A 27,063-nucleotide genomic window follows, 5' to 3' on the forward strand; every position below is an offset into this window, starting at 1 on the left:
AACCAAGAGTCAGATGCCTAACCGACTGAGCCACCCAGTGCCCTGATACTGTTACTTTCTAATGGATTGCTCACTTAGAGAATACTACTTTGGATCTGACAGACATTTGCCATAATAGGTCTTCCATTCAAAACAGTTTGTTTAGATATGGAGTAATTGATTATTACGTTTTATGTAAACACAAAGGTTAAGTAGTGTATAAAACAACATATCCATTCAGTATGCTGAAGCATTTCTTCATGTAAACATTTACTGTGTTTTTGCTAGGCATCTTCTTTGTGCCAGGTGTTACTGTAGGCAATGGGATTGAGTGGGGAAAACCAGAGACATAGCCCCCTGGCCCTCCCAGGGTTTATCTGGTGAGATATGCAGGTAAGGGAACATAAAATTACAGTCCAGGGTTGTAACACTTTGGAAAAGCAGTTTGGAAGTGACACTTGAGGCTTAAGTAGAAGTGAAATGAAATGAGGGGAAGTTTTCTGAGCAGAGGAGTGGCCCATATATAAAAACCTGAAAGCAAGAGAGGGTATGCTGTGGTTGAGGAACTCAACAGTATGCTAGCAATTACGTGGTAGAGGGAGGTGAGGGAGTGGTAAATATTTAAGACTGGAGAATTAATAGGGTCCAGAATTCCCCGTTTCCTTTTAAGCACTCAACTTGATCATAAAGGCGGTTGATCTGGGAGCAAAGGAAGGATTTTCAGTAGAATAGTGACATCCAATTTAGGATTGAGAACAGAGGTTGACATTTCCATAGAGGATCAGATAGTAAATAATTTAGGCTTTGTGGGTCATGTGGTCTCTGTCTTAACTACCTCACTTTGCTGTTACAGCCTTAAAGCAGCCATAAATGATATGTAAAGAAATGAGTGTGGCTGTATTCCAATAAAACTTTATTTATGGACACTGAAATTTGAATTTCATATAATTTTCACATGTCACAAAATGTTCTTTTGATTTTTTAAAATTGTTTAAAAATGTAAGAAACCATTCTTAGCTTACAAACCTTACCAGAACACATGGATTTGTCCCAAGCACCCCAGTGTGCTGACTCTTGATCTTGCTATGGAGTGAACAGAAGCCTGGAAGATCAGAGTGTAGAGACACAAATAAGAAGGCTATTGCAGTAGTATTTGCAAGGGAAGATGGGAACATATGTGAGGAAAGTGGCAGTGGGCATGGAAAGAAATAGAACTGTAAGATATTTAGGAGATAGAATTGTTAGGACTTGGTGATTGAAAAGACAGGTGGGCTAAGGAAAATGGAGAACTTAAACACAACACTTAGGTTTCTGTCTTTGATTATGGGTAAGAGCGTTGTCACTCTTCACTGGCAACCTAAGAGGAACACAGACTTGAGAGACTGTTGGATATTAAGGGGATGAGGAGTTCACTGATAGATGTACTGAGTCACCTGTGAAGTGGTCCAAAATTAATTTTAATGTATGGCTTAGTGTAGAGAAGTGGGAAATAGGCTTACATATCAATGACTATTATTTTAAAGTCCATTCGAATTTTTATTAAAATAATACATGTAGGGGCGCTTGGATAACTCAGTTGGTTAAGCATGTCTCTCTGGATTTTGGCTCAGGTCATGATCTCATGGGTTGTGAGATTGAGACCCTCCTGGGGCTCCATGATGACAGCATGGAACCTGCTTGGGATTCATTTATTCTCTCTCTCTCTCTCTCTCTCTCTCTCTCTCTCTCTCTCTGGGGCTCCATGATGACAGCGTGCAGCCTGCTTGGGATTCATTTATTCTCTCTCTCTCTCTCCCTCTCTCTCTCTGTCCTTCCCTAACTTGCACTCTCTCTCTCTCAAAATAAATAAACATTAAAAAAATAATACACGTATATGGTTTTAAAATTGGTCCTTAATGGCATATCACAAAACACACCAGTTCACAGCCTTTCTAAAACTCCTTTGTCCTGTTCTGTAGAAGCAGTCATCCTCAAATCTTTTAGCTGGGCTCTCTGATACTTGCTTCCATATTTCTAAGTGACATACTTAGATTACTGTTTTTGGACCTACCAGTTTTGGAAATTTTTTTGATGACATCCTGTCATGGTGGATTAGGGCTTATGTCCCATATCCCTCCCCTCATTTCCCTTCCTTCGATCTCCCTCTTGACCAAAATACTTATATTTCAAGTTTTGGTCATATTAACAATGTGTGTTTATGTTATTAAACCTACTCAAACATTATATACTCTTAAGCAAAACTTTTTTATGGCCACCACTACCTTAACTTTCCTTGATGTTAGTAATTGTCTTTTTTGGTTTCTTTGCTTGGTTTTTTAGTTTTCTTATTGCTTATTTTTCTTTTTCCTTGTTTTCAGTCTCTTTTTGTCTGTTTATTCTCTTGGAGAGCTCCTTGACTTTATATTCTCTTCCATCTAGTAAGGTTTTAATTTATCACAAATTTAATTTCTAAGAAGTATTTCTTGCTCTCTTCTTTCTTTAACATAACAATCTTTTCTTGTTTTGTGGATACAACATCTCTACTTTTTGGTGATTTTCATTATAGTTATTTTGAACTTTCCTTCTCTGCATTTGTAATAACACTCATAGGCAAAATATTTTTTTATTAAATGTTCTCCATGTATATTTCTGCTTTAGGGCTATATTACCCAAAATTTTCCCATATAGAGGGGAAAGTTTATTTGTGAAATAATTTAAAATACCATTTTGCAAATAGTACAGTATATAAAAATTTTTTATAAATACTAAGATTAAGGTCAATGTAATTATATCATTTAAAACAAATTTATAATTATCTTGAGTAACCTGATATTACTAATTCTTGGAACTCAGATATCTTTTCTCAGGCTTACATCTGCTTATTTCAGTGATAAGATTTTCACAATTATCAAATCTTTATGCTATAAATTTTGAATTCTTGGAACAGAGAAATTTATAAACATTTCTCAGATTTCAAACACGTTCCCCCCTCTCTTTACCAAAAGAGGACTTTATTTAAATTTGGCATCCTTTATATAGGCTATTTCATATAATTTCATTTGTATAACTTTTCCTCTTTATAATTACTTTATCAGTGAGAAATGTTTATTATAAAAAATGGTTTTCTATCTAGTTTGCTGCCTAGTACCTTCCATGTTATTTGCTAACTGGGTGTTTTTTTATCCTTCTTTTGAGGAGTCAAAAGTGATAATATTTTCTTTGGCTTATTTTTGTTTGATTCTGAAGAAAAGTGTGAATAATTTGATTAATCCTGTGTTCATGTGCCTTGCCAACCAAAACTTAGTGATATCACAGTAAAGAATCTGGTATATATCTCTCTTGGTCAAAAAAGAGCTATCTTCCTTATAGATAGGGAGTATTTTAAAACATTTAGTTGAGGGTGAGGATAGGGCAAATGCTGTTTTTAAGTATACTAATTTTTGATGAATTCCAGTTACAGTTTTAACTTTACCATTATAATGAATGCATTTGATTGAAATTGTTTAAAATATAGGCTGTCATAGATCACAATTATGTTACTGGTATTATGAAGAGTAAATGTTACTATTGACTTAGAACAGTGTTCTCATTTTGGGGGTTAAATAAAAAGTGATCTTGGGGAAAGAAAAGCTTTTATAATTTATATTCTTTTTAATATTTTAGCATCATGGTACATTCACCAAGAAAATCTTACAAGTTCTCAGAACCTGTTATTTCAGCTCAAGAGCAGGAGACTCAGGTATGGCTTTTGTGAGAAGGCAGTATTTGAAAGGATAGTCGTGAACATATGCATGCTTCAAATTAGTTGCCAGTATTTTAAAAATTGTTCTTCAGCAAGGAGTCTGAGATGCAGTTTATTTTTTTTCATGCTAAGGGAAAATGTAATATCTGAAGCTCTAAAAATAGAAGACTGGATTTTTCCAAGTACATTTCAAAAAAACAAAAAAATGTTGAGTTGTTTCTTTGTTCTTTGTTCAGACGATGCTGTATAGGAAATTGATGGAAGCTAGGCAGGAACATGCCAATCAAAAGGATGTTCCTCCTGCTATTCTGGCAACAAATAAGACACTGCTGGATATGGCCAAAATAAGGTAAGCTGTCCGTTTGCATATGTGCTAACTTAGATTCTTCTAACATAATATGTTTGTAACATAGATTGTTAAGTGATAGTATGACTTTGGGTCCAGCTGCCCTGTCTGTGCGTTGACTTGCCAATCTCCCACGCTACTGCCCACAGTCTTCCCACCAGGCTGAAGTCCCACATGAATGAAAACCGACTGTTTTCAGCAGATTCATTATATATAAAATCTAACTCCACAAAGGCTCCATACGTGCATCTCAGGCAACTACCAAAACTCTTCTTCCTGAATTTCTTAGTTTTGTCGCTTCATACCGCCATGTTCTCGGTGATGCACGTTTAAAACCCCTGGTATTCCCTTCACTCCTCTAACATGGATCCCATCTTAGTCTTATTTAAGTAGTTTTGAGACTTTTTCATTTCAGTATTCCTTATGTGTCTGTGTAATTCTCTCCTCTCTCTTTTTGGCGACACCCCGTTAGTTTGGACCAGTGTCCCTGGACTCTTACAAAAGCCAGTGACTAGCAAAAGCTAGTTACTTTTTCCTTCATCTCGCCCTCTCTGGTTCATCTGATATGAGACTAAATCAGTCTTGATCATGTTGTACTTCTGCTTAACTTGTTCCCCACCATCTTAACTTCTTTAGTTTATAGTTCAGGCCCCTCTATTTATGGACTTTAAGCTCCTTTTCCAGCCAAGTCACGGGATTTTGAATGGTTTATCTTACCTACGCTGCTTACTGTTGGTTGAAGACTGCCTTTCACCTTGCACATATTTATTTACAGTGTTGCCTCTGCCTTGTAGTTTCTTTGATTCCCCAAAACTCCTTTTAGGAAATCCTACAACATCTGGCTTTACTGATTATTTTTTCCATGAAGTCTGATATGCTGTTAACAGCAAAGTAATTCCTCTCTCTGGAATTTGTAAAGGACTTTAAAATGTAAATTGAGAAGGTGCTTCTGTGGCACTCCTTACACAATGCTTTACTTATTTTCTTGTTATTGTTGGTATACATGTGTTCTGTCTTCCAGATTTTAAACTGTGTAAAGACACAGTGTTCCTCATCATTTTCTGTCTAGCACAATGCCTAATAAACACAAGCTGATCAGTAAATATTTAGAAGAAATTATTAACAAAGAATAGTTGGTAATTGTATTCATCTTTTATACTTTCTTTTAAAAAATTGTTTTTTGTCACTAAATTTTTTCCAAAAGATGTTACTTTAGTGTAGAAATTTTCATAACATAACGTATTACTTATATTGTATAATAATTATTTCATTAAAAATAAATATTCACAGGTGCCTGGGTGGCTCTGTCGGTTAAGCATCTGACTCTTGATTTTGGCTCAGGTCGTGATCTCGTGGTCATGGGATCGACCCTCATGTAAGGCTCTGTGCTGACAGTACAGAGCTGGCTTAGAATTCTCTCTCTCCCTCTCCTTGCTTCGTGTCTCAAAAATAACAATAATAAATAAATATTCCAAGACCACACTTTAATATTTAGTAAAGATGTTTAAAAGAAAAGGAATAGTCATTAGATTGGCAGACTTTTAGAAAGTAGACAACATACAGTCTCTTGGATGTTAGACACAATACTAAAGTAGTTAGCAGGTTTATTGTTACAGGTAAATACTTTGTAAATAATGAATCGGATTTTCTTTTTTGTTTCTTAGCCTGTTGGTAGTCTTCATTTGAAGCCTCATAGTTTTTCTTTCTTTTTTCATGTTTGTTTATTTTGAGAGAGAGTGAATGAGCATGAGTCGGGGAGGGACACAGAGAGGGAAGAGAGATAATCCTAAGCAGGCTCCGGGCTGTTAGTGCAGACCTGATGCGGGGTTCAGGCCCATGAAACTGACATCATGACCTGACCTCAGATCAGGAGTTGGACACTTAACTGACTGAGCCACCAGACACCCTGAGCCTCATAGGTTTTCTTTTCAGATCTATAAAAATAATAAGATAAGGTCAGTTTTCGAGTAGAACATCAGCCTGTTTCTTCATGATAATACTCTATTTATCAGTTAGTACCATGTTTCTGTGGTGACAATGGTGGTGGTGTTTTTATTCATAAACTGCTAAAATAGCAAATCTTTAAACGGTGGAAAGAAAAGAAAGACATCATAAAATGAGTGCTTGTATTACACATTGCTTTCTTATTGTTGGAAAAATATATGTTTACTGTCAGCATGATGCTGAATATCAGCTGCGTTACTGGAGTGATAATGTTTTAGTGGTTTCTTGACCTTTTAATTTTTTTTAAATGACAGACCTACTACAGTTGAAAATATGAAAAGGATCGATGGTGTTTCTGAAGGCAAAGCTCTTATGTTGGCCCCTCTGTTGGAAGTCATCAAACATTTCTGCCAAGCAAATAACATTCAGGTAAAATACTGTGATTTTCAGGAACTGTGAGAATAAACACATTTTGATGATTTCAGAAACACTTTTCAATAGCAGTATTTTCTCTTTTTACAGTTGAGCCTTGAACAGTGTGGAGCATTAGGGGTGCTGACCCCACACAATTAAAAATTTACAGATAACTTTTGAATCCCCCCAAATTTAACTACTAACAGCCTCCTGTTGACTGGAAGCCTTACTGAGAACACATACAGTCAATTAACACATATTTTTTGTTTTATGTTTTATATACTATATTCTTACAATAGAGTAAGCTGGAGAAAAAGTGTTATTAAAAAAATCATAAGGAAGAAAAAATACATTTATGGTGCTCTACTGTATTCATCGAAATCAAATCTGCATGTAAGTGGACCTGTCCCATTCAAACTGTGTCATTTAAGGATCAACTGTATTTTCATTTCCACACTGGACACTTAGAAAATCAAGTCAGAATGTTTCTATAGTAAATCATTTATAAGAACATGTTAGTTACCTATATTTATTTAACACTATTTATTTATTTAGGAGAGAGAGAGAAAGAGCACAAGTAGGGGAGGGGGGAGAGAGAGGGGGAGAGAGATTCACAAGCAGCCCGGAGTATGACATGGGACTTGATCCCATTAACTGTGAGATCATGACCTGAGCTGAAATCAAGAACTGATTCTCAGCCAACTTAGCCACCCAGGCGCCCCCTCAGTAGTATTCTCTTCCTGTCCATTCACTTCTTGCTCCACCATAAATGACCATTTCCATAAAAATCCTTTGGGTTTTGTTTTTTTTTAAACTCCACATGTAGACTCTGTTACTCTGTGTACTCCAACGCAGAAGGTGGCGCATTGTGAGATGGGAGAAAGTCTACTAAACTCAGAATCGGGGAATCCAGAATTTAATTCCACCATTGGCTACCTGGCAAAGCCAGACATATTCTTTAACTTCTTTGGGTTTCCATTTCCTCACAGACAGGATGGAAAGGATACTCTTTTTACCTATATTATTGACATGATGAATTAGAAAGATAAAAGAGACAGGATGGAAATAAAAAGTTGGAAGAGTTAAAAATATGGAAGGCAGTATTTTTAAAAAATTTTCTTTTAAAGTTTATTTCTTTATTTTGAGAGAGAGAGGGGTGAGGAAGGGGCAGAGAGCGATGGGGAGAGAGAATCTCAAGCAGGCTTTGCACTGAAAGTGCAGCCCCAACATGGGGCTCAGTCTCACGAACCACAAGATCATGACCTGAGCTGAGATCAAGAGTCAGACACTTAACCAACTGAACCATCTAGGCACCCCTGGAAGACAGGGTTAAGGGGTTGTTTTTACTTGTAAGAATCTCCTCTAAGCTTTGGACAGGCACAGTTGGATCCCACTTTAGAAATCATCCTTGTAGGGGCGTCTGGGTGGCCCAGTCGGTTAAGCATTTGACTTTAGCTCAGATCATGATCTCACGTTTGTGGGTTCAAGCCCCGCATCAGGCTCTGTGCTGACAGCTCAGAGCCTGGAGCCTGCTTTGGATTCTGTGTCTTCCTCTCTCTCTGCCCCGCCCCCTCTCATGCTCTGTCTCTCTCTGTATCAAAAATAAATAAAACATTAAAAAAATAGAAAAAAAGAGAAATCATCCTTGTAATTTAAAAAATCTGCCATATCTTGCCACAGAATAGTTGTGTTTTGGGGAGCATTGTCCTTCTCTGTGAGCTTGGTTTTATGTGTCCATGTGTGCGTATGCAAATGTAAATAGTTACTTTGGAATGCAAGTTCATTAACTTACAGTGAGAAATGCAACTGGGAAGTCTCACTTGACCCAGCCAGTGTGTTTGCCTGTCCTAGTGAGGAAAAGGGAGTGTGGGAGGCCGGCTTATCTGACGTTGCTTAGCAAGCCTGGACACTAACGAGGGGCATTCTGATGGTGTCCGACGTCCTCTCTGAGCCTCTCCGAGGCAGGTTGCGGCATTCTCACACATCAGTTGCACGAGAAGCTGTCCTGTTCAAACCTAGTTGGCCACGGTGTCTTCTCTAGACAGTGCTTGGACGTTGCCTACTTTTGTCGTTCTGCCTTTCCTACTTCTAGGTTTCCACAACTGATCACTGTCTGCACAGCTAGCCTTTTATCTGCATAAAACATGATTTGATGAGACTTTTCTTATTAGAATCACATTCCAGCCCTACCTTCTTGAGCTCACTGCTCTCCTATTATTTTCTTAGTGTTTTGTATGTTCTTAAACCTTTTAGTCACAAGTTTACAGACGACCCTGTGATTCTGCCCCATAAATAATAAAATCTGTAGGGATTTGGCAGCATAACTTACAGTGGTCCCATTTCCAAGACTTAGGTATGGGAGTGTCACATTGTTGCCTCCAGCTGTAAACTGTTATACAGACACACTTGGGAATCTGGCTAATGGAGTTTGATGTTAGTTAGGCATTCCTAGGAAGTTAGGGCCAAATTTAACAGCGCTCAGGTCTCAGGTGGAAACACTTCATTTACCGAAAAATACTCTTCCTTGAAAATTTCAGGTGCCCACAAACAACGACTTTAGGTCATTGGCTTGCCTGTCCTCTCTGTTCACCAAACAACAGTTGTGCCAGATATCTGTGAACTAATCGACAGATTCACTTTTCACTTAGGATAGAAATGAGCTGCTGTGGGTTACAGTAAGCCAAGTTCTATTGGATTTAACTCTTTTAATTTAGTATTGGTGCTTATGTACTGAAAGGTAAAGTTGGGGGAGACTATTCATATAGCTATGTGAATCATACATCATATAATTCTACCATAAACTCTCCCTTGGTCTTTATTCCAAGGTCTCGTCTTCATTAATCTCATTTTTTCAATCCTCTCCCTACTTTCTTCTTTTAAACATGTCTTAAGGAACTATATTGAAGAATTTGGGTAATGCTTCAAGTTTAGAGCCACAGTTTTTACATATCTCTTTATTTAAGCTACAGATTTCCTTTTTTATTTTTTTATTTTTTTTAATATTTATTTTTGAGAGAAAGGCACACACACACAGTATGAGTTGGAGAGGGCCAGAGAGTGAAGGAGACACAGAAACCGAAGCAGGCTCCAGGCTCTGAGCGGTCAGCTCAGAGTCCATTGTGGGGCTCGAACCCATGAACAGTGAGATCATTACCTGAGTCAAAGTTGGACACTTAGCCAACTGAGCCACCCAGGCGCCCCTGTACATATCTTTTAAAAATATATGTATATGGTGATGATATGTTTACTTATGAGAATTTGTGGCGATGGTATCTAAGTTTGAATTTTAATTTGGTTTATTCATTTATTCAACATTCACTTACGGGGATTAAGGAACTAATTTAGAGTCAGAGTGGTCTGTATTAGAGTTCATTTGTTATGCCCTCTTATTGGCTAAAGGGCAGACTAGATGTTTCTGGTTCTATAACCATGTTTGCTGTTACAGATATTTTATTTAAAAACTTATTCCCTCTAGCCTTATTTTATCTTTTTAGATAAATAGGTAAACAAAACAAAAACAAAATGAGGGGCACCTGAGTGATTCAGTTGGTTGAGTGTCTGCCTCTTAATTTTGTTTCGGGTCATGATCCCAGGGTTATGGGATCTGCGCTGTCAGGGCAGAGCCTGCTTGGGATTCTCTGGCTCCCTCCTCTCTCTGACCGTCCTCTGCTCTCTCCCAAGAGCATGCACTCTTCTCTCTCTCAAAAATAAACAAACATTAAAAAAAACAACCTATTTGAGCTCTTCATGAAAAGGAAATTTTTTACTGTTCCTTAGAGACTGCCCCCTCCTAATGCCTAATGATCATATTGATACTCTATCATTATATTGATATTATTATTGATCATTTTGTTACATTTAAAATTTTGTAGACAGACCTCTTTCCAAATATAAAACCTCAGGAAAAACAAACCAACAGTATGATGGCGAAAAATGCAGTATGCTCCCTTTCACAGTCGATGGCCATCACATATTCTTTATTCCAAGAAAAGAAGATGTCTTTGGTAAGTGTTTTAGTTACAAGTTAGAGGGTATTGTAACTTTATGTAAACATGTGTTTTATTGGCTTTTCAAATATTAAAGTTGTGATGTGGGATAAAATTCTTCTAATTCTACAATATTTTATATTGTTTCATTTTACATTTTAGACTAGAGTGTTATTTTCTTTTTCTGCTTAGCCTACTTTTGCCAATCATTAAAACCAGCAAGTATACTTTGTCCATGATTATTTTATAGAGGTTGTATCAGAGGTACTGTTAAACACACAGTGTAGGGGTATTAGAGCAGCCATATTTTAAGACTCTATTTTTTTTTTAAGCTGGGATTAATAGTATAAAAGCTGTTAGCTTATGTACTGATAAGGAATAATCTCCAAGATCCATTAAAGGGGAGATGTAGAGCTGCATGAAAAACATAAATATGTATGTATGTGTGTGTGTGTGTGTGTGTGTATGCGCATGCTTATTTACTGACACATCCTTGTGTATATATGCAGAAATGCATAGAACATCACTGGAAGGATATCCAAGAATCTAGAAATAAGTTTAAAGAAAAAAAACGCAAACAACAAACTTGTTTTTCACTCTATGACCTCTAATACTAGTCTGTTTTTTAAACCATACCTGATGATCTTTGAAAAAACTCTTCATTACTGTGAAAAATGGCCATATTAATGTTTTCTTCACTGTTCTGTCCAAAACCTGAAAGCTGTTGAGGGTTTTTTAAAATACACAAAATGAAGAGTATATCTTCATGAAATCGAGGCAGAATCTATCTAGGTTTCATTAAATTGAGTTCCTATCCTCTCTGTCATTAAATTGATTTGGAAAAGGCTATATGGTCCAATGCCTACTTTTCCTGTTTTCTGTGTCTTTATTCACTAGGCTACATTACATTTCTTATTCTGGTTAAAGTCCACTAGAAATAAGAAAAACAGTCTGTAGCTTGTCTTTGTCACTTAATAGAGGTTCTAATTAAACAGTCAAATTTCTAAAATTAAAAGTACCCAAGCCATTACAGAAGAAACAAAATAATTGTGTTGCACTATTTTTGAAATGAGTTTCTTATTTTAATAGCAATTTATATGTATGTGTTAAATATGCTTATATATACATAAATTGAGCATAAATATATACAGTATACCTGAATATCTGAATATGGTACTAAGAAAGTTTGGTATAGCCTCCAAATTTTCTGAGTGAAGTACATTCTAATACTATGCCATGTTACCTGGTTTCATGTAGTTTTATGTATTATTACATATTCATGGTTAAAAATGTGAAGAGTCGTGTATTTTCATTAATGTCTTTTGCCATTATTTTGTTGTATGTTATTGTGTAATATGGTATAATTATCTGTCCCTCCCACGGGTCTGACTGAGCGGGTCTGTGCCAGCTAACCACAAAATTAAACATGCCTAAGGACTAATTAATCAGGAGCAATAATACAATTAGTTCTAGGTAATTTGATGCCGGGTATCAAATAACCCTGATATTATGCACACAGGGTGCATACTGCGTAGTAGAAGAGGGTAGACATTTAATGAAAGTAACTTAAAACCTACCTTTGATGGATGAAAATATTGCTTCAAATGTTCTATTCTGTGAAAGTACTGACATTCACATAAATACAGTCCAAATTCACACTTCCAAGATATATTAAGAGAGTATCATGAAATAATTTAGAGCTGACTAAACTTTCTGAGTATTTAAAGCACTGTTTTATCTAATATACGTTGTAATTGGATTTGGAACTTCCTTTGTTTGAAAAGCTACATAAATATGTAATGTTGTCCTAAATTTAAAACAATTCATATTAAGTTTAATGCTAGGCAAGAGATGACAGCCCTTACTAAATTGTGGTTATTACTTTATGAATAGAACCAACATAAAAACCTTATTAAAGTCTTCTCGGGAATCTTTTATAGAATGCACCTGGAGCCTTACATTATCGCTAAACATTTTAGGATTTATTGTCTTGGAAATTCATATAACTCAAGTACTGTGTAGTAGTTCAATTATATAGAATATTGGATTACAGTTTACTCTATTTTCAAAAGGCTGTGGCAGTAGACTTCCACAGAATGATGACTCTGCTGCTAATAGGTTTCTAAAGTGAGTAATTACAGAGGGATGAGGAATGAGTTCTTAACTAAAGCTGGATGATTTGCTTTTGTTCAATACAGTACGTATAAAAAGTAGAACTGGAGCTGTATAACGGAGGAAGTTTTAAAGAACTAGTCAACATGAAAATTGTGCATGAAAGCTCAGTGCATTGCTTATTTCTCAGTGAACATTTACCGTGTGAAGGTTTTGGACCTTTTATTTGCATACAGTGCGAACTTTTGAAACTTCCCTGGTTGTTTCGCTCCTGCTTCTCTAGATCAGGATAGCTGAGAGCAGGACCCTGCCTCTCACAGAAGTTGGCATGCACTTATCCCAAGCGGTGAAAGCCGGCTGCCCACTGGATATGGAGCGAGCAGGCCTGACTCCAGAGGTTCGGAAGAGTATTACTGATGTTATCCGAAACCCTCCCGTCAACTCAGGTGATCACTGTGACCCTCTTCTGCAGCCTTAATGACTTGAGTCATTGAACCCAGATGAAGTAAACAAGCAATCCACTAATATTGTTCACTTCACCCGCATTAACCCTTTATGCTACTATGAAAACTTTATCTGCGATGCTTTTTAATTGTTTTCCGAAAACAACCTTTTTTCCCATTACCACTCAGAAGAGACTCCCCATGTGAGAAATTCTTGGTTTCCTTTTCAGCTTTAAAGCATAACTTCCACTTCCACTCCCACACCCAAAACAATGGACTTTCCTGCATTTCTAATTCCTGCCTCACCCCTTGAAAACAACATATTTTTCCCCCATGTTCATTCCCTGTAGCTTATTGACTTCTCATTTCCTGCTGAATCTTACAGATTCCGTATCATTGGTTTCATTTAAGTAGCCTTATTCTAATTAGTACAGTCAGTGGTCTCAGTCAGTGTGGTGTTGAAGGGCTGGTCCCAGGTCTCTAGGTTCCCACACAGAATGGTTTCCTCTGGACACTTTGCTGTAGAACCTGAGGTGTGCTGAGATCAAGCCCCTTTGCCTTCCCCTGCAGAAATTTAAAAATTATGATCTTCTTTTACAGAATTAAAGATGAGCTACCCTGGAGGATTTTGCTCCCTACGTGTGCAACCTTGGCGTGTTAGAATTCAATAAATCCAATAAATATTTTCACATTCTTAGGGCAGAGCAGTAGACATACAAAAAGCCTTGTCTCTGAAGCTTCAATGCACATACTTCAGTTTTTATTAACTCAAAGTCCTTACTACTTGGGAACAACTAGGCAGTTCCCCCCAAATTTAGAAGTAAAGGAAACAAGATCACCCTCTGAAAGCACAATCAATACTGCATTAAATTGGTTAGAACAGGATATTAAAGTCACCTTAAAAGACAGCAGTAATTCTAGGCTTGACTGAAAGGCTAAGGGAAGGATGCCTTCATCACTTCTGTTGATCAACTATGGAGGCATAGGAGAAAGACAAAGGCAAAGAGGCAAGTCTGGGTAGTAGTTATCTAAATTATTCCCAGGGAACTAAAATTTTCCTTTCATTTTACCTTAAAAGATTATTTATTTATTTATATTTCTTTCTCTCCTTTTTTTTTTTTTTTTGGATAATACCTGTGCCCAGTGTGGGGTTCAAACTCACGACCCTGAGATCAAGACTGAGCCAGCCAGACAACCCTAAAATTTTTCTTCTTATTATATCGTATGAAAGTTGTACTGCCAACTGTTTCAAAACAAGAAATATGCAATTTCTGATCCTGGCCAATGGGACTTCAAGTATATTAAGGCTCTGTTGATAAGTCATGCCAAGATCTTCTTTTGAGTATTTGAAGAAGACACCTTAACAACTAATTCTGCTTCTATATCACTTCCTTGCCTTCTGGTTATAATTTGACTTCTCAAGTAGATCTGTCTGTAGTCTTACTCATCTGGATATTTATCTGTGTGATAATTGTGAACTCATAATTGTAAATCAGGAAGTCGACAGTTTGTGAGCATGGTTAATGTGGACCTGTTAAGGTTAAAGTAGATCTCTGAATCTGAAAACCTGAGGGCCGTATCCTGGACTGTGATAAAACATCCAAGCTTACGTAGCTGTGAGTCATCTTATGAGAAATCTAGGCAGCTGTCCTGGTCACATTCCAATTGTTCCAACTCCAGCAGCCAGCTAACTCGAAATTAAGGTAGAAGAAGGAAAACCATAATTACTGTGTAGAGTTAGAGCTGTGATGATATCAAACATCTCTTTCTCCAATGCAGAGTAAAATAGTATTTTAGAGGAAGTCAATGACTTGGATGACTTCTTGATTTTAATACTTGTGGAATTATTTTTTTCCTTTGTATATATATTATCTCTCAGGACTTAAAGAAATGTTCGTCTTTTGATGAGCCTGTTGGATAGTAGGCAGTATTCTCTGAAAGTTTGTGCAATTTTTTTCCTCTTTCCTTTTTGTTTTTTGTTTTGTTTTGTTTTTATTGTTGACAATTGTGTTTGCTATCATTGGGTGCCTTCCTTAAATCCTGAAGACTGGCAGATGTGTTAACCTGGTCAGTGAGAGCAAAGGCTCTGGTAATGGCTGATCTGCTTCAATATGGGATGTACCATTTCAGAGCTCTGTGACCTTGGGCAAATTACCCAGTCTCCCCAAATCCCAGTTTTTAAGGTTGTTTTTTTTTTTTTCTTTAATGTTTATTTTTTGTGTGTGTGTGTGTGTGACAGAGAGAGAGAGTACAAGCAGGGAAGGGACAGAGAGGGATACAGAATCTGAAGCAGGCTCCAGGCTCTGAGGTGTCAGCACAGAACCCAATGTGGGGCTCAAACTCACAAACCATGAGATCATGACCTGAGCTGAAGTCAGACGCTTAACCAACTGAGCCACCCAGACACCCCCTGGTTTCCTCATCTTTAAAACAGGGTGGAATAACATTGCCTCTCTTACAGAATTGTGAGAACTAATTCGGTACTGCACAGAGTGCTTTGGTACTTAGTAAGTATGTCATAGATGGTGGTGGTGGCAGTGATGGTGATTACAATGATGAGAATGGTTGAAGTAGATGGTAAGATCTTATGGCTTCATGAAAATACCCTTTAAACATGATTACTTGTATACCCTTTGATTTTCAGTAGCTAATTAGGAAAAAAAGAAGTTAATAAGTAAATATACAAGAAGGGAGGTTTCAAAACTGAACTTTATAGAAACTTACAACTTTAATAATTCAGGCAGGTGATAATTTTTTTTGTTCAATAACTACGAGAGTTTTTCATGATTATTTACTTATTTTGAGAGAGAGAGAGAGAGTAAGGAAGGAGGAGAGAGGGAGAGAGAATCCCAAGCAGGCTCAGCACTGCCAGTGTGGCACCTGATGTGGAGCTCCAACCCACAAACTGGGAGATCATGACCTGAACTGAAACCAAGAGTGGGCTGCTTAACCAACTGAGCCACCCAGGTTTCCCTTGGGCACATATTCTTGAATGACATAAAATACATGTTCTAATTATTGACAGGGGAAAATGGAAAATGGTAGAGAAAGATTTAGGATTCTAGTATTTAGCCTGTTATTGACAACATTTACAACTCACATAGTTGTAAAGTTATAGGATTTTAGACTGAACAAGTTTTTCTTTGTACTATACCATGTTTAAGTATACTGCCAACTATTTAAGGAAAGAAATAGACAGTTTCTAATCCTGACATAAGGTTTGGGTTTATAAACCTCTAATTGATCGGTGAAATACATACACTTACATATAATCAGGTTAACGTATTCGTATGTCCAGTATCTTTAAAATATTTTCTATCTAGTCTCCTCTACATTCTGAGTTTAGCAATTTTAATTTCTGATGTCAGACAACTTCTTAAGAAATATAAGGTTATACAGAATTTATAAATATGAAAATTGCACAGCCTGATTCAACAAATATTAGCGAGACAAGAGAAGCATTTCTAATCATTAGTGACTAGAATATTATTTCAAACATTTGTCTCAGATGCCCTGGTGGCTTAGTTGGTTAAGCATCCGGCTTGAGCTCAGGTCATGATCCTCGTGGTCATTGGACTTGAGCTCCATGTCAGGCTCTGTGCTGACAGCTCAGAGCCTGGAGCCTGCTTTGGATTCTGGGTCTCCCTCTCTCTCTGCCCCTACTGCACTGATGCTCTCTCTGTCTCTCCCTCTCTCTCTCTTTCTCTCTCTCAAAAATAAATAAACATGAAAAAAGTTAACAAAACAAAACAACACAAAAAACATTTGTCTCGAGGCACCTGGGTGGCTCAGCTGTTGAGTTTCCAGCTCTTGATTTCAGCTTAGGTCATGATTTTGCAGTTTGTGGGATTGAACCCAGTGTCTAGCTCTGTGCTGACAACGTGGAGCCTACTTAGGATTCTCTCTCTGTGCCCCTCCCCTGCTTGTTTATGCACATCATCTTTCTCTCTCAAAATAGACAAAAAAAATTATCTTTACCAGTATATACTAAATATAGCAAATAAATTTTCATTTAGAGATAAATACTAAATTGAAATTCTAAATAGAGAAAACTTTGAAATATACTTATTAAACACTAAATTCATCTTTCTGCCAATACACTCTATGTAGGTTATACATATAATATGAAAAAATATATTATTGTGGTTTAGTTTCAAAGCTAAAATTGAGAAAGTTAGATTTTGGAAAGTTTAAGCTCTAAATTTTATTTATTTGATTGTACATTTTATAGTGTGTAAGATAACACTTATTGATGTGAAATTTTACTTTTGAATTTTTTTCCTTGATACAATACTATTTGCTCTCTTATTGGAGAAAACATTGTTGAGTTATAAATTATAAAAAGAAATGAAGATGTATATACTACATTAATGACTCAGATGTAATTTTCATGTTTTATTTAACCATAGCCATATTATATAATTTAGTGTTTTTAATGAACAAGTTTGAATGGCATTTAAATTCTGCAAAATACTGCATTGAGAATTTTCTATATTGTGGCTTAATATTATACCTAAAAACAGAGTATTTGTGAATTGAGAAATCATATGCGTTATTTTCATGCTATCTGAGTTGCTAACTAGGCATTATCCTTATATTCTAATATTTACAGAAATTTTAGAACTTTTTCATGTTTTAGTTTATCCATGTTTATGTAATTTTAAGTTTTTTATGGAGTTGAAATTTTAACGATGCTTAATAAATTAAGCAAGACGTTTAATGAGGTGTCTGGATAAAATTTGAACAATTTCAATTCTTTCATTGTTTATGTGCATGTAACTGGAAAATTAAGGGTGGCTTGCAAGGGACCTGCCACAAAAATAGAAGTAATATGATCTCTCTTTTTTAAAGCACTCTAGCCAGCATTCATTATTCTCCAATAGAAATTTTCAGCATTTACTTGCCTGTAAAGTTAGGGCAGGAGAAGATGTAGCTTTAATGCTAGATGCCCCTTTTTTGTATGTGTCTGTTGTAGGATGACTTTAAGATAAAAATATAAAGGATGCTTAGAGAAATGTGTAATGTGAATATATGGATTTTCTCATTATATCTAGAAATTATTTTCAAATTGTAGCATAATAACTTTATACATTTATTAATCATTAACAGTGGCTTAAAACCCTAAGCAAACATTTATACATAGTACTTTCATGAAAAGAAGACATTCTAGTTTCAGAAACATTGTTTCAAGTGGAATAAAATATCTCATTTTTTCTTTCAAAATAATTCGTTGAATCCATGATGCCATAATAATTCAAGATTATTGAACTATGTTTCCACATAATTGGCTTGTATAATGTACATTTACAGTATTGTATCAGATAGCACAGTTAGAGAGGTAGCTTGGCAATATGTATCAAAACAAAGTGTGTTTGATCTTTGAACTAGCAACCCCACTTCTAAGAATCTAGAAATCTGGAAAAATATGTGTAATGTAATGTTCGTTGGAACTTTTTTCCCCCAAAGATAAACTGAAGACATGAAAGGGAGCTCAGACACAGATTCCTCAGCCATTAGAAATTAATAAAGTAGTGAAATGGGCCAAATTTCTGTGCTGTTTGGGTGGTATAAAAACCAAAGGGAAAGTAGAATTTTAGTTGGTTGATAGATATGACAGTCATATTGCTAATTTTATTACATTTAGAGGTAATCTTATCTTTCCAAGTTAAAAACATTTTTTAAATGTTTGTTTATTTTTGAGAGAGAGGGCAAACAAGAGAGAATGTGAGTGGGGGAAGGACAGAAAGAAAGAGAGAGAGGGAGACACAGAATCTGAAGCAGGTTTCAGGCTCTGAGCTGTCAGCACAGAGCCCTACATGGGGCTCAAACTCAGGAACCACAAGATCATGACCTGAGCTGAAGTTGGAAACTCAACGTACGGAGCCACCCAGGCATCCCTTTTCAAGTTTTTGACTGGAATCAGTTTCATATTTTAAAACTTTAAAGTTAGAAAGAGTAGAGGCTGCATCATTGATACTCCATGGTCTTAGTTTCCATTAGTGTGTAACCTTCTCTTCCTGTTGTGTTTTTTTATAGCTGCAGTGTTGTTTTGTTTTGTTTTAAACCCAAGAGTAGCAAGATAAGATCTTTGAATAAAGGAAAATATAAACCTTGAAAAGTGGAATAATTAAAAGCTTACCTTTTCAGGGTAGCAGTTAAAAATACTTGGATTCTGATTGTTAATTTGAATTGGGTGTCAGAAATGTTTTATACCAGTTTTATAATTACATAAAGATGAGTGAATAGGTTCTAAGTTGCTTAGTTTTAAGCTATACTCCTAGAGCATTCCACATGAATATGGAAGTATTTGGAACATAAGAAGTCGTCTGTGGGAAGTCACTAAATAATTTGTAAAAGGTGTGAAGACACATAGTCTGATTCGGTTCTGTTGAGTTACAAAAATTAAAAATTCCTTGGTTGTTATTTCTTTCTCAGAAAACTCACTTCGTTACTATGTATTTTAAATAAATAGTGTGTTTTGTTATACTACAGTATCTATTAAAAGGATCCTTTTTTATTAGCATTTTATTTACAGCTGTGATTACCTTCCATCTTAAAATAAGTCATTTTCATGAGACACCTGGATGGCTCAGTCGGTTAAGCTTCTGACTTCGGCTCAAGTCCATGGATTTGCGTCCTGTATTGGGCTCTGTGCTGCCAGCTCAAGGCCGGGGGCCTGTTTCAGATTCAGTGTCTGCCTCTCTCTCTGTCCCTCCCCAGCTCACACTCTTTCTCTCTCTCAAAAATAAACAAACATTTAAAAAAATTTTAAGAATAAGTAATTTTCCAAAATGATTGCAATTGATATTTGGAAGCATAATTCCTGTAGAAACAATTCTGTAGATGGTGGTTTCTCAGAGCACCTCACAGAAAGCAGTTTAAAACATAATTTATGTGAATTCACTGGCAGTAGCCTGGCTTTGAGTCTTGCAGGCAAGGGCTGATTGCAGGTGGTGCGCGGGAGAGTGGAGGGGGACACATTTTACTTCCTTTCCTTTTGTAGGTCTGTAGGCATTTGAAAGAGGAACATATTCTTTGGACCTCTTCCTGCTTTCTACAAAATATTTCACTACTCTCAGCTCATAAGTTTTCTAAAATGTTCTGTGTAATTTATTTTTAAATCTTATTTTTCATCCTTTACAGATATAAATAAAATTAAACTTATTAGAGCATTGGTTCCTAAAAACATTGACACATACCTTATCCATATGGCAATTGAGATCCTGGAAAAAGATGGTGACAACAGACGGTCACACCAGCTTTCCTGCGATTCCACTAGAAAGAGATGTTTCCCCAACTCTGAAGAGAGCTGTTCAAGTTCTAAGAGAAGCGCTGAAGAAGTAGGTGCTAATACCAAGGTGTTAATTATATGGAGAATTTTCATACAGTGTCAGTTGGTTCAATTTGCATATCCTAATACTAGAATGCTGTATTTTTTAAACTTACAAATTCTGATATAGGTTACTTTTTGATCTGTGCTTTATTTCTCTTGTTTTCATAAATCTTATCAGAGGAAAGTGACTTTTTAAATGACAGAAAAAGGGAAACATAGCCCATCTATTTAGCTTTTTGCATGGATTATCAGCTTAAATTTTACCTCTACCTCATACTGACTATATGTCGCCTAAAGATTTTCTTTCGTAGACATAGTTAATATTGGCTTTTAGCATTTGGCAGTTTGTGGAGTTAATGAAAATGAAAACAAATTTTATGACAAATACTCCCAAAATCGGTGGGTCTATCATTGTGTCATTCATCATGCTCTGTTCCTATTAATACTGAATCTTTCAGGTACGGGAGTAATTTTTGCACATGTCCTGAGTAATCCCAGCATACTTTCTGCATGATCAGATCAGAGAAAGACCATGAATTTAGTAGTATTTTGGATGGTATATTTTATTAAAATTAAATGCTTTGGAAATTACTGCTCTGTGTTTTGTAGGAGATGACTGTTCTTTGGTAATGATTCTATTAAATGATTGTATAAAATTGAAAATTTAACCTTCAGTATCTTCTAGCTGAAATTATATGACTCCACGATAAAAGTTGTGAAAACTAATAATTAACTAGAAAACGTGGCAGTAGGTGGTTGCTAATGTCAGGCCATTAGGGATTCCATTTCAGTTCCAATGTGGTGTTTGTGGGATTTCCAGCAGTTAAACTCCTTTTCTCAGTAGTTTAAAAATTAAGAGGAACTGGTGTTTTTAAATACTTCAGTTAGGTTTGCATAAAGACACATTCTAGATAATCTAATGAAATTTGATTAATTGGACTTCTCTCCATTATTTAGACAATTGAACTAGCTATAAGAAGGATATAAAAGAGAAAATATGTTGTGTGGTGGTAGTGAAATTTGGCTTCTATTCCAGCCTTTTATTTCTGAAATCCTTACCAGGTGCCTAATACCTTAATTTTTAAATTTTCTTTTACTACAAAAAAATTTTTAACATTTATTTCTTTTTGAGAGACAGAGCATGAGTGGGGGAGGGGCAGAGAGAGAGGGAAACACAGAATCCAAAGCAGGCTCCAGGCTATGAGCTGTCAGGACAGAGCCCTAAGTGGGGCTCAAACCCACGAACCATTATTAGATCATGATCTGAGCCAGTCGGAGACTTAACTAACTGAGCCACCCAGGAGCCCCTAAAACCTTATTATTTTTTTTTTTTTGCCAGCTTCTACCTATCAGTGAAAGTAAAGCTGTAACTTGTTATTTTTCCTGATTATGGATACACACTTATGTGAAATAGTATATTTAATAACATACTAGCATTTGGCTTTTCCACATTGAAATTGCATTGGTTGGCGACAACAGAGTGGGGAGATTTGAGGAGGCCTGGGTGAGTGGGTAGAAGTCATGCTGAGCCTACTGGATTTAGCCATTTCCCCCACCCCCATCTAGAGGAACAAGGATATTGGGGCTAGGAGGTGGATTAAGAGAGAAGTGAGCCAGCCAAAGTATTTTTCTTTCGTCCTCCTCCCAAGTACAGGAAGTATTCTACGCTAAATACTGTAGAGACTTTGGAAAGTTAGCTTCACCTATTTCCTATGTTAAGATCCATCTTTTCTACTGGCCTGTATGGTATCTCTTAGACTATTTAATCATACGATTATGATCCTTCTAATACGTAATAATATCGGAACAGATTCTTTTCATTAGTTGATGTGTTTTAGTATTGTATGTGTTGTGGTTGCTATCGAAGTTCAGTCATGCCTATGTTTCATGAAGGAAGATTAATTATGTTTTGATACTTGGTACTTTTGACTCAACATACGTAGGTACACAGTGGGTTGTATATCTTTTTTTTCTAATTTCTGGAAAGTCTTCTTAAATATTACTTTTTAGTATTTGTCCCACTGCTTTATATTTCTTCTTCAGGGACTCCTAGTGTGTATATGTTGGATCTTCTTTTCCTAGTTGCAATATTTGTCACTTCTCATGAATTCTTTCTAGTTCTTCATTTCCCTTTAAACTTTTCTCCTTTTTCGTCTTCAGTTTCTCTGGACAGAATCTGGTATGTTTATTGCTATGTTTCTCATAGTTTAGTATTCATTTCTGTACATTTTTTTTCTTTTGCTTCTAATTCTTTACTGAATTTTCCTCCTTTTTGAATTTTTCTGATTTTGTTTTTTGACATTCTTTTATGTTTTGAGTAATTTTCTTCACGTTTTTCAGCTCATTTTGAGAGGTTATAGTTTTATTCTGTATCTTAGCAAGTCTTCTGATGTCAGATTTGACCTTAATACTTTTCTGTTGCTCATTTTCACGTGAGAGTAGTTTTCCTGTACTGTCAAAAGCAGGCGCGTTTCATAATAGTTTTTCTCTTCTGTTATTTTATGTAATGTTCAAAATATGGAAACTTAGTTTATGAGACATACTCTTCTGTTTGTCTCTATTTTACTTGTCCTGCTTGATTTGATTTTATCCCAGAGATTCTCCTAGAAGGCAGGAATAGCTGCTCAGGAGCGTTCACAGTAAGCCGTGGTTCTACTACTGAAGACACCAGTGTAGACTCCTTGTAGTCACCTGCTGTTTAGTTGGGCTTTCGCATTTTCAGACTAATCAACCGTGGTTTCTGATGACTCCCTGTGGGCTACTCTGGGGTTCTTCTCTTCTCGGGTACCTCACCGCTTGCCTCTGCTCTCTCTCCTGCACTAATGGCATCATGCAGGCCTTATGACTGTTGGCAGTTTGTCCTCACGTGGCGGCATTCAGAGAGATTAAAAAATGATCCTGCTGTTTCCACCATCTTTCCAGGACCCTCTCCCCCAAATCACTTTTTTCCTTCTTATTTTTCTTCACTACCTAAGAAAGAGTATATTTGATATTTCCTGCCCTGCCACTATGTTTCATTATACATTAAAATGTACAATATTATTTATATGCTGTTTTGAGATATTCAGAAAAATGCCTTATGAGTGATATCATTATAATTATTTATTATTGTGAAAATTCAGTACCTCAGAATAATTAGAACTTTCTTAAGCTTTCCTTTTTTTTAGGCATAGTTTTTGTTTTCTCTTGTTTGTTAAGAAAATCGTGCATAGTGTTAACTATTTTGTATTCTTAAAATTGATGGAAAACATCCTTGTGATTTTTCCCTAAAAGATGAAAGTCACAGAAATTCACTAAGACTAATTTCCTGGAATCAGCCAATCAGCAATTCAGAAATAAATTTATTTACAGATTCTCATTGATAAGTAAAATTGTGAATAGAACATACACATTTCTGTTTGCTTACATATATATGCACATATAATCAACAAATGAGTTCCTGCTTTGTATTCTCACCTTAATGATAATATTTCTTAATAGAATTTAGAATCTAAAAAAGTTATAAATACCCCCTAAAATGTTATTATGATTGCTGGCAATTTATGCTTATGCAGTCGTCTACTGCATAAAGGAAGTAGTCACTGAAACACAGGGTGTCTATTAGGTGACTTATTCTCATAATTAAAGTCTCTCCAGCTACCTAGTGTTGGGACTCAAAAGACGGACTCAGTGTAAGTAAGCATTTCCCCTCTTTCTTGGTGAAACAAGATCATTATTGTAATTGTACGGTAAATGCTGAAGATTGTATTCCATAGAAATGTTATAGAGGACAAAACATTTTGAATGATTTTAGCTACCAATTAATGGGTGCCAAGGATAAATCAGAATGTATTTTGATATCATGCATTTATTCTCATTTAACCTTCCAAGGAACCCAGTGATGTTATGTGATGTTAAGTAGTGTTACTCTCATTTTCTATGCGAAGAAATTGAGGCTTAACTAACATTCATAAGGTCATACATTTAGCAAGTGACTCAGCTAGAACTCCAACCTAGTCCATCTTGTTTCAAAATTCCTGCTTATTCCATGATATTCGGCTGCAAGATGTAGGGTTTTTCCCCTCTGCTCTCTTACTGTTCAAGATGTCATGCTCTGTTTTACGTTTTGGCTGTGTTATCATCTTAACTGATTTCCCTTCCAAACGCACACAGGCTTTCAAACTGTAATTGTCAGAGGTGTAGGCTTCAAAGGATTGCGATAGTAAAATCTTATGGGAAGAAAAAATATCTCTAGTCTAGTTTTCTCTCTGCCCAAAGGCCTTTTGTCTGTGCCACTTTATATCCCTAGTACTTATGATTTCAGAGTCAAGTATAGTGTCATTTAGTAGATAGAAATCGAATCTGTTCTCCTGGGCTTCTTTTCCCTGTGAGGAAATGGGCACCCAGGAGAACATTTGCTATCTTAGCCTGTTTTTTTCCTTTAGCTTTTGCTAAAGAGTGAATAAATAGTTCTTGCTTTTCCATTGAATTTCTTTAATTAAGCTGAAATAGCTAGTAGTTTTTACCTTTTCTAAGTTCAGGGTTTCACAGTTTTCTGTTAAGGATCTTTTACTTTTTTCTCCCACTCTTAAATATTTTGAAACCATTTTAATTTTTTTTAGTTTTTTTAAATAACAATCTTCATGTTTATTTATTGTTGAGAGAGAGACAGAGTATGAGCAGGGGAGGGCAGAGAGAGGGAAACACAGAATCCGAAGCAGGCTCCAGGCCCCACATGGGGCTTGAACTCATGAGCTGTGAGATCATGACCTGAGCTGAAGTCAGACACTTTACTGACTGAACCACCCAGGGGTCCCTTTGAAACCATTTTTAAGCATAGAAAACATAATAAAACATAGCAAGTAATTGATGAACAGCATATAGGTAGAGTTTCATTCTTGAAATTAAATAAATTAGGCTTTTACCTTAAGGTAACAGACACATTATACCTTAGAAGAGGTCACCTTATCATAAAGTCCTTCCAAATAGGTCAATAACTAAATCACCTCTGCTGGCTTCAGGCTATTCTCCTGTTAGAATGATTTTTCTATCATGTTAGCCTGAGGCTCTTGTGGTTAAACTGAGATAATACTAATTAACATCTTTTTAGGCTTATGGAACAGAAGGTTAAATGGTTTTATCTTTTTCAAGTGTAGTTCGTGAGGACACAACCACGTGGTCCTTTGGGTTCTTAAAAATGTTTTTTTCAGGGACTTCTGACTTAGGGGTCTGAGGCTTCATTTGGTGTATGAACCTCCTCAAATTGTGCAAAGTATTATGCACATGTAGGTTTAGAAGTGGATCTCCAGTTTTTAGGAAGTTCTCAAAAGAATCTTTGAGACAAAAAAGCAAAAATTCTCTTTCATTTATTCAGTGACTGTTTTTTGAGTGTCTGTTGTGTTCCAGCAATTCTGCGAGGTACTGATGGTGCTTAACACACTCATGTAGTCAGTCTGCCATTGGAGACATAGAAATACGTTTTTTCAAATACCTAATGTGATTGTGTGTTTGTGCGTGTGCATGTGTGCACACGCCCAATCAGATGCCTTCCTCAGAACATTATCTATGTTGGTCAACCTAGAGCAAATATACATGAGACATAAATCTGAAATAACATCCAGTTATTTCCTTCTGAAAGGAATGTGTACACTTGAGTGCCTAAGAGTAAAACACAAGACGGCAGGTATTTGCCTAAAGAGATGATACAGTGATGTTATCTCTGTTTTATTTATTTACTTTTTCATCTAGAAATAAATCCTGTGGCTCTCACTATTTTGTTTTACTCAGCAAGGGAAGGGTGACGGTGTGTATTCAGTAACCTATGTTGCTTTTTACAACTAACATACATTTTCAATATTGTAAATGTCTTTTTCTCTTTCTTTCCTATAGACTTCATCTGTTATCTCAAAGAGAAAATTACCTGAGTGGTTTGCCAATGACGATGAGACTTTAACTGATACCAGCAAGCAATCAATGGCCAAAACAAAAAAGAGAGGTCTTTTTAGTTAAGTTGGCAGTTGCCAGAGGAATTATATGTGTCTTGCTGTGTTATAAGAGGGGATCTTGTTTCATTCCTGAAAATAGTGGGGACCACTATTTCAGTTTAAAAATTATTCTGATCTCTAAAGTAAAACTCACCTATCTGTTGAAGAGTTGGCACCTCCTTGTGCAGTTTACTAAGGCTGAGACTTCCGCAGCCTGAGTGAGTACATCATAGAAGAGAATAATCGTTTCCTTTAAGATCGCGTTAAGAAACTCTGTTGCTGCTCTGTTTTCTAACCTTTGTATTTATTTCAGTGTTTTTGGAAAGTTTAAGGAGCAGTAGATTGGTAGTTGTGTGGTGATTATGTGTGTTATATAAAATCTTCATATATTACCAGAATCCTTACTTGTAGATTAGGAAAGCATAGTTATTTTACAAATTGTCCTTGCTACCTTTGGAAGAAACTCTTTTATACTTTGATAAATGGTATTAGTGGACCCAACCAGTGCATTTTAGATTCCATGTAAGTAGGGAAGAATAATATAACAAAGGAGACCAACTGCATAGGCAGTTATATCCTTTGATTTTACATACTATTTTTTTATTTTTCAAATAATAAGTTCCTTCATATTGAATGTCACAAATATATATGTGTGTGTGTGTGTGTGTGTGTGTGTGTGTGTGTGTGTTTAAGTTTTATTTGTCTAATTACTTTGAGCACCTTTAGTTTTTGAGGATGTTGGATTCGATTCTAATATCTCTTTATGTAGCATTTGCAACTTTAGTATCAAAACCCACACTCTGACACTGAGTTTTGTAAACC

The 27,063-nt window shown here is 36.1% G+C and overlaps 1 protein-coding gene across 1 annotated transcript in view; it reads left to right on the forward strand.

Moving 5' to 3' along the window:
* The window catches only part of WRN (WRN RecQ like helicase), a 151,543-nt gene extending 125,136 nt beyond the window's left edge, over positions 1-26,407 (forward strand). The window contains exons 28-34 of the mRNA XM_029935769.1: positions 3,622-3,697; positions 3,937-4,049; positions 6,305-6,419; positions 10,277-10,408; positions 12,786-12,948; positions 20,089-20,285; positions 26,147-26,407. Of these exons, the coding sequence (XP_029791629.1) occupies positions 3,622-3,697; positions 3,937-4,049; positions 6,305-6,419; positions 10,277-10,408; positions 12,786-12,948; positions 20,089-20,285; positions 26,147-26,266 (916 nt within the window). The 3' untranslated portion in view covers positions 26,267-26,407. The remainder of the gene's footprint in view (positions 1-3,621; positions 3,698-3,936; positions 4,050-6,304; positions 6,420-10,276; positions 10,409-12,785; positions 12,949-20,088; positions 20,286-26,146) is intronic.
* The last annotated feature ends 656 nt before the right edge of the window (positions 26,408-27,063 follow it).

This window comes from Suricata suricatta, chromosome 1 (genome assembly GCF_006229205.1).
Source record: "Suricata suricatta isolate VVHF042 chromosome 1, meerkat_22Aug2017_6uvM2_HiC, whole genome shotgun sequence".
Taxonomy (NCBI): domain Eukaryota; kingdom Metazoa; phylum Chordata; class Mammalia; order Carnivora; family Herpestidae; genus Suricata; species Suricata suricatta.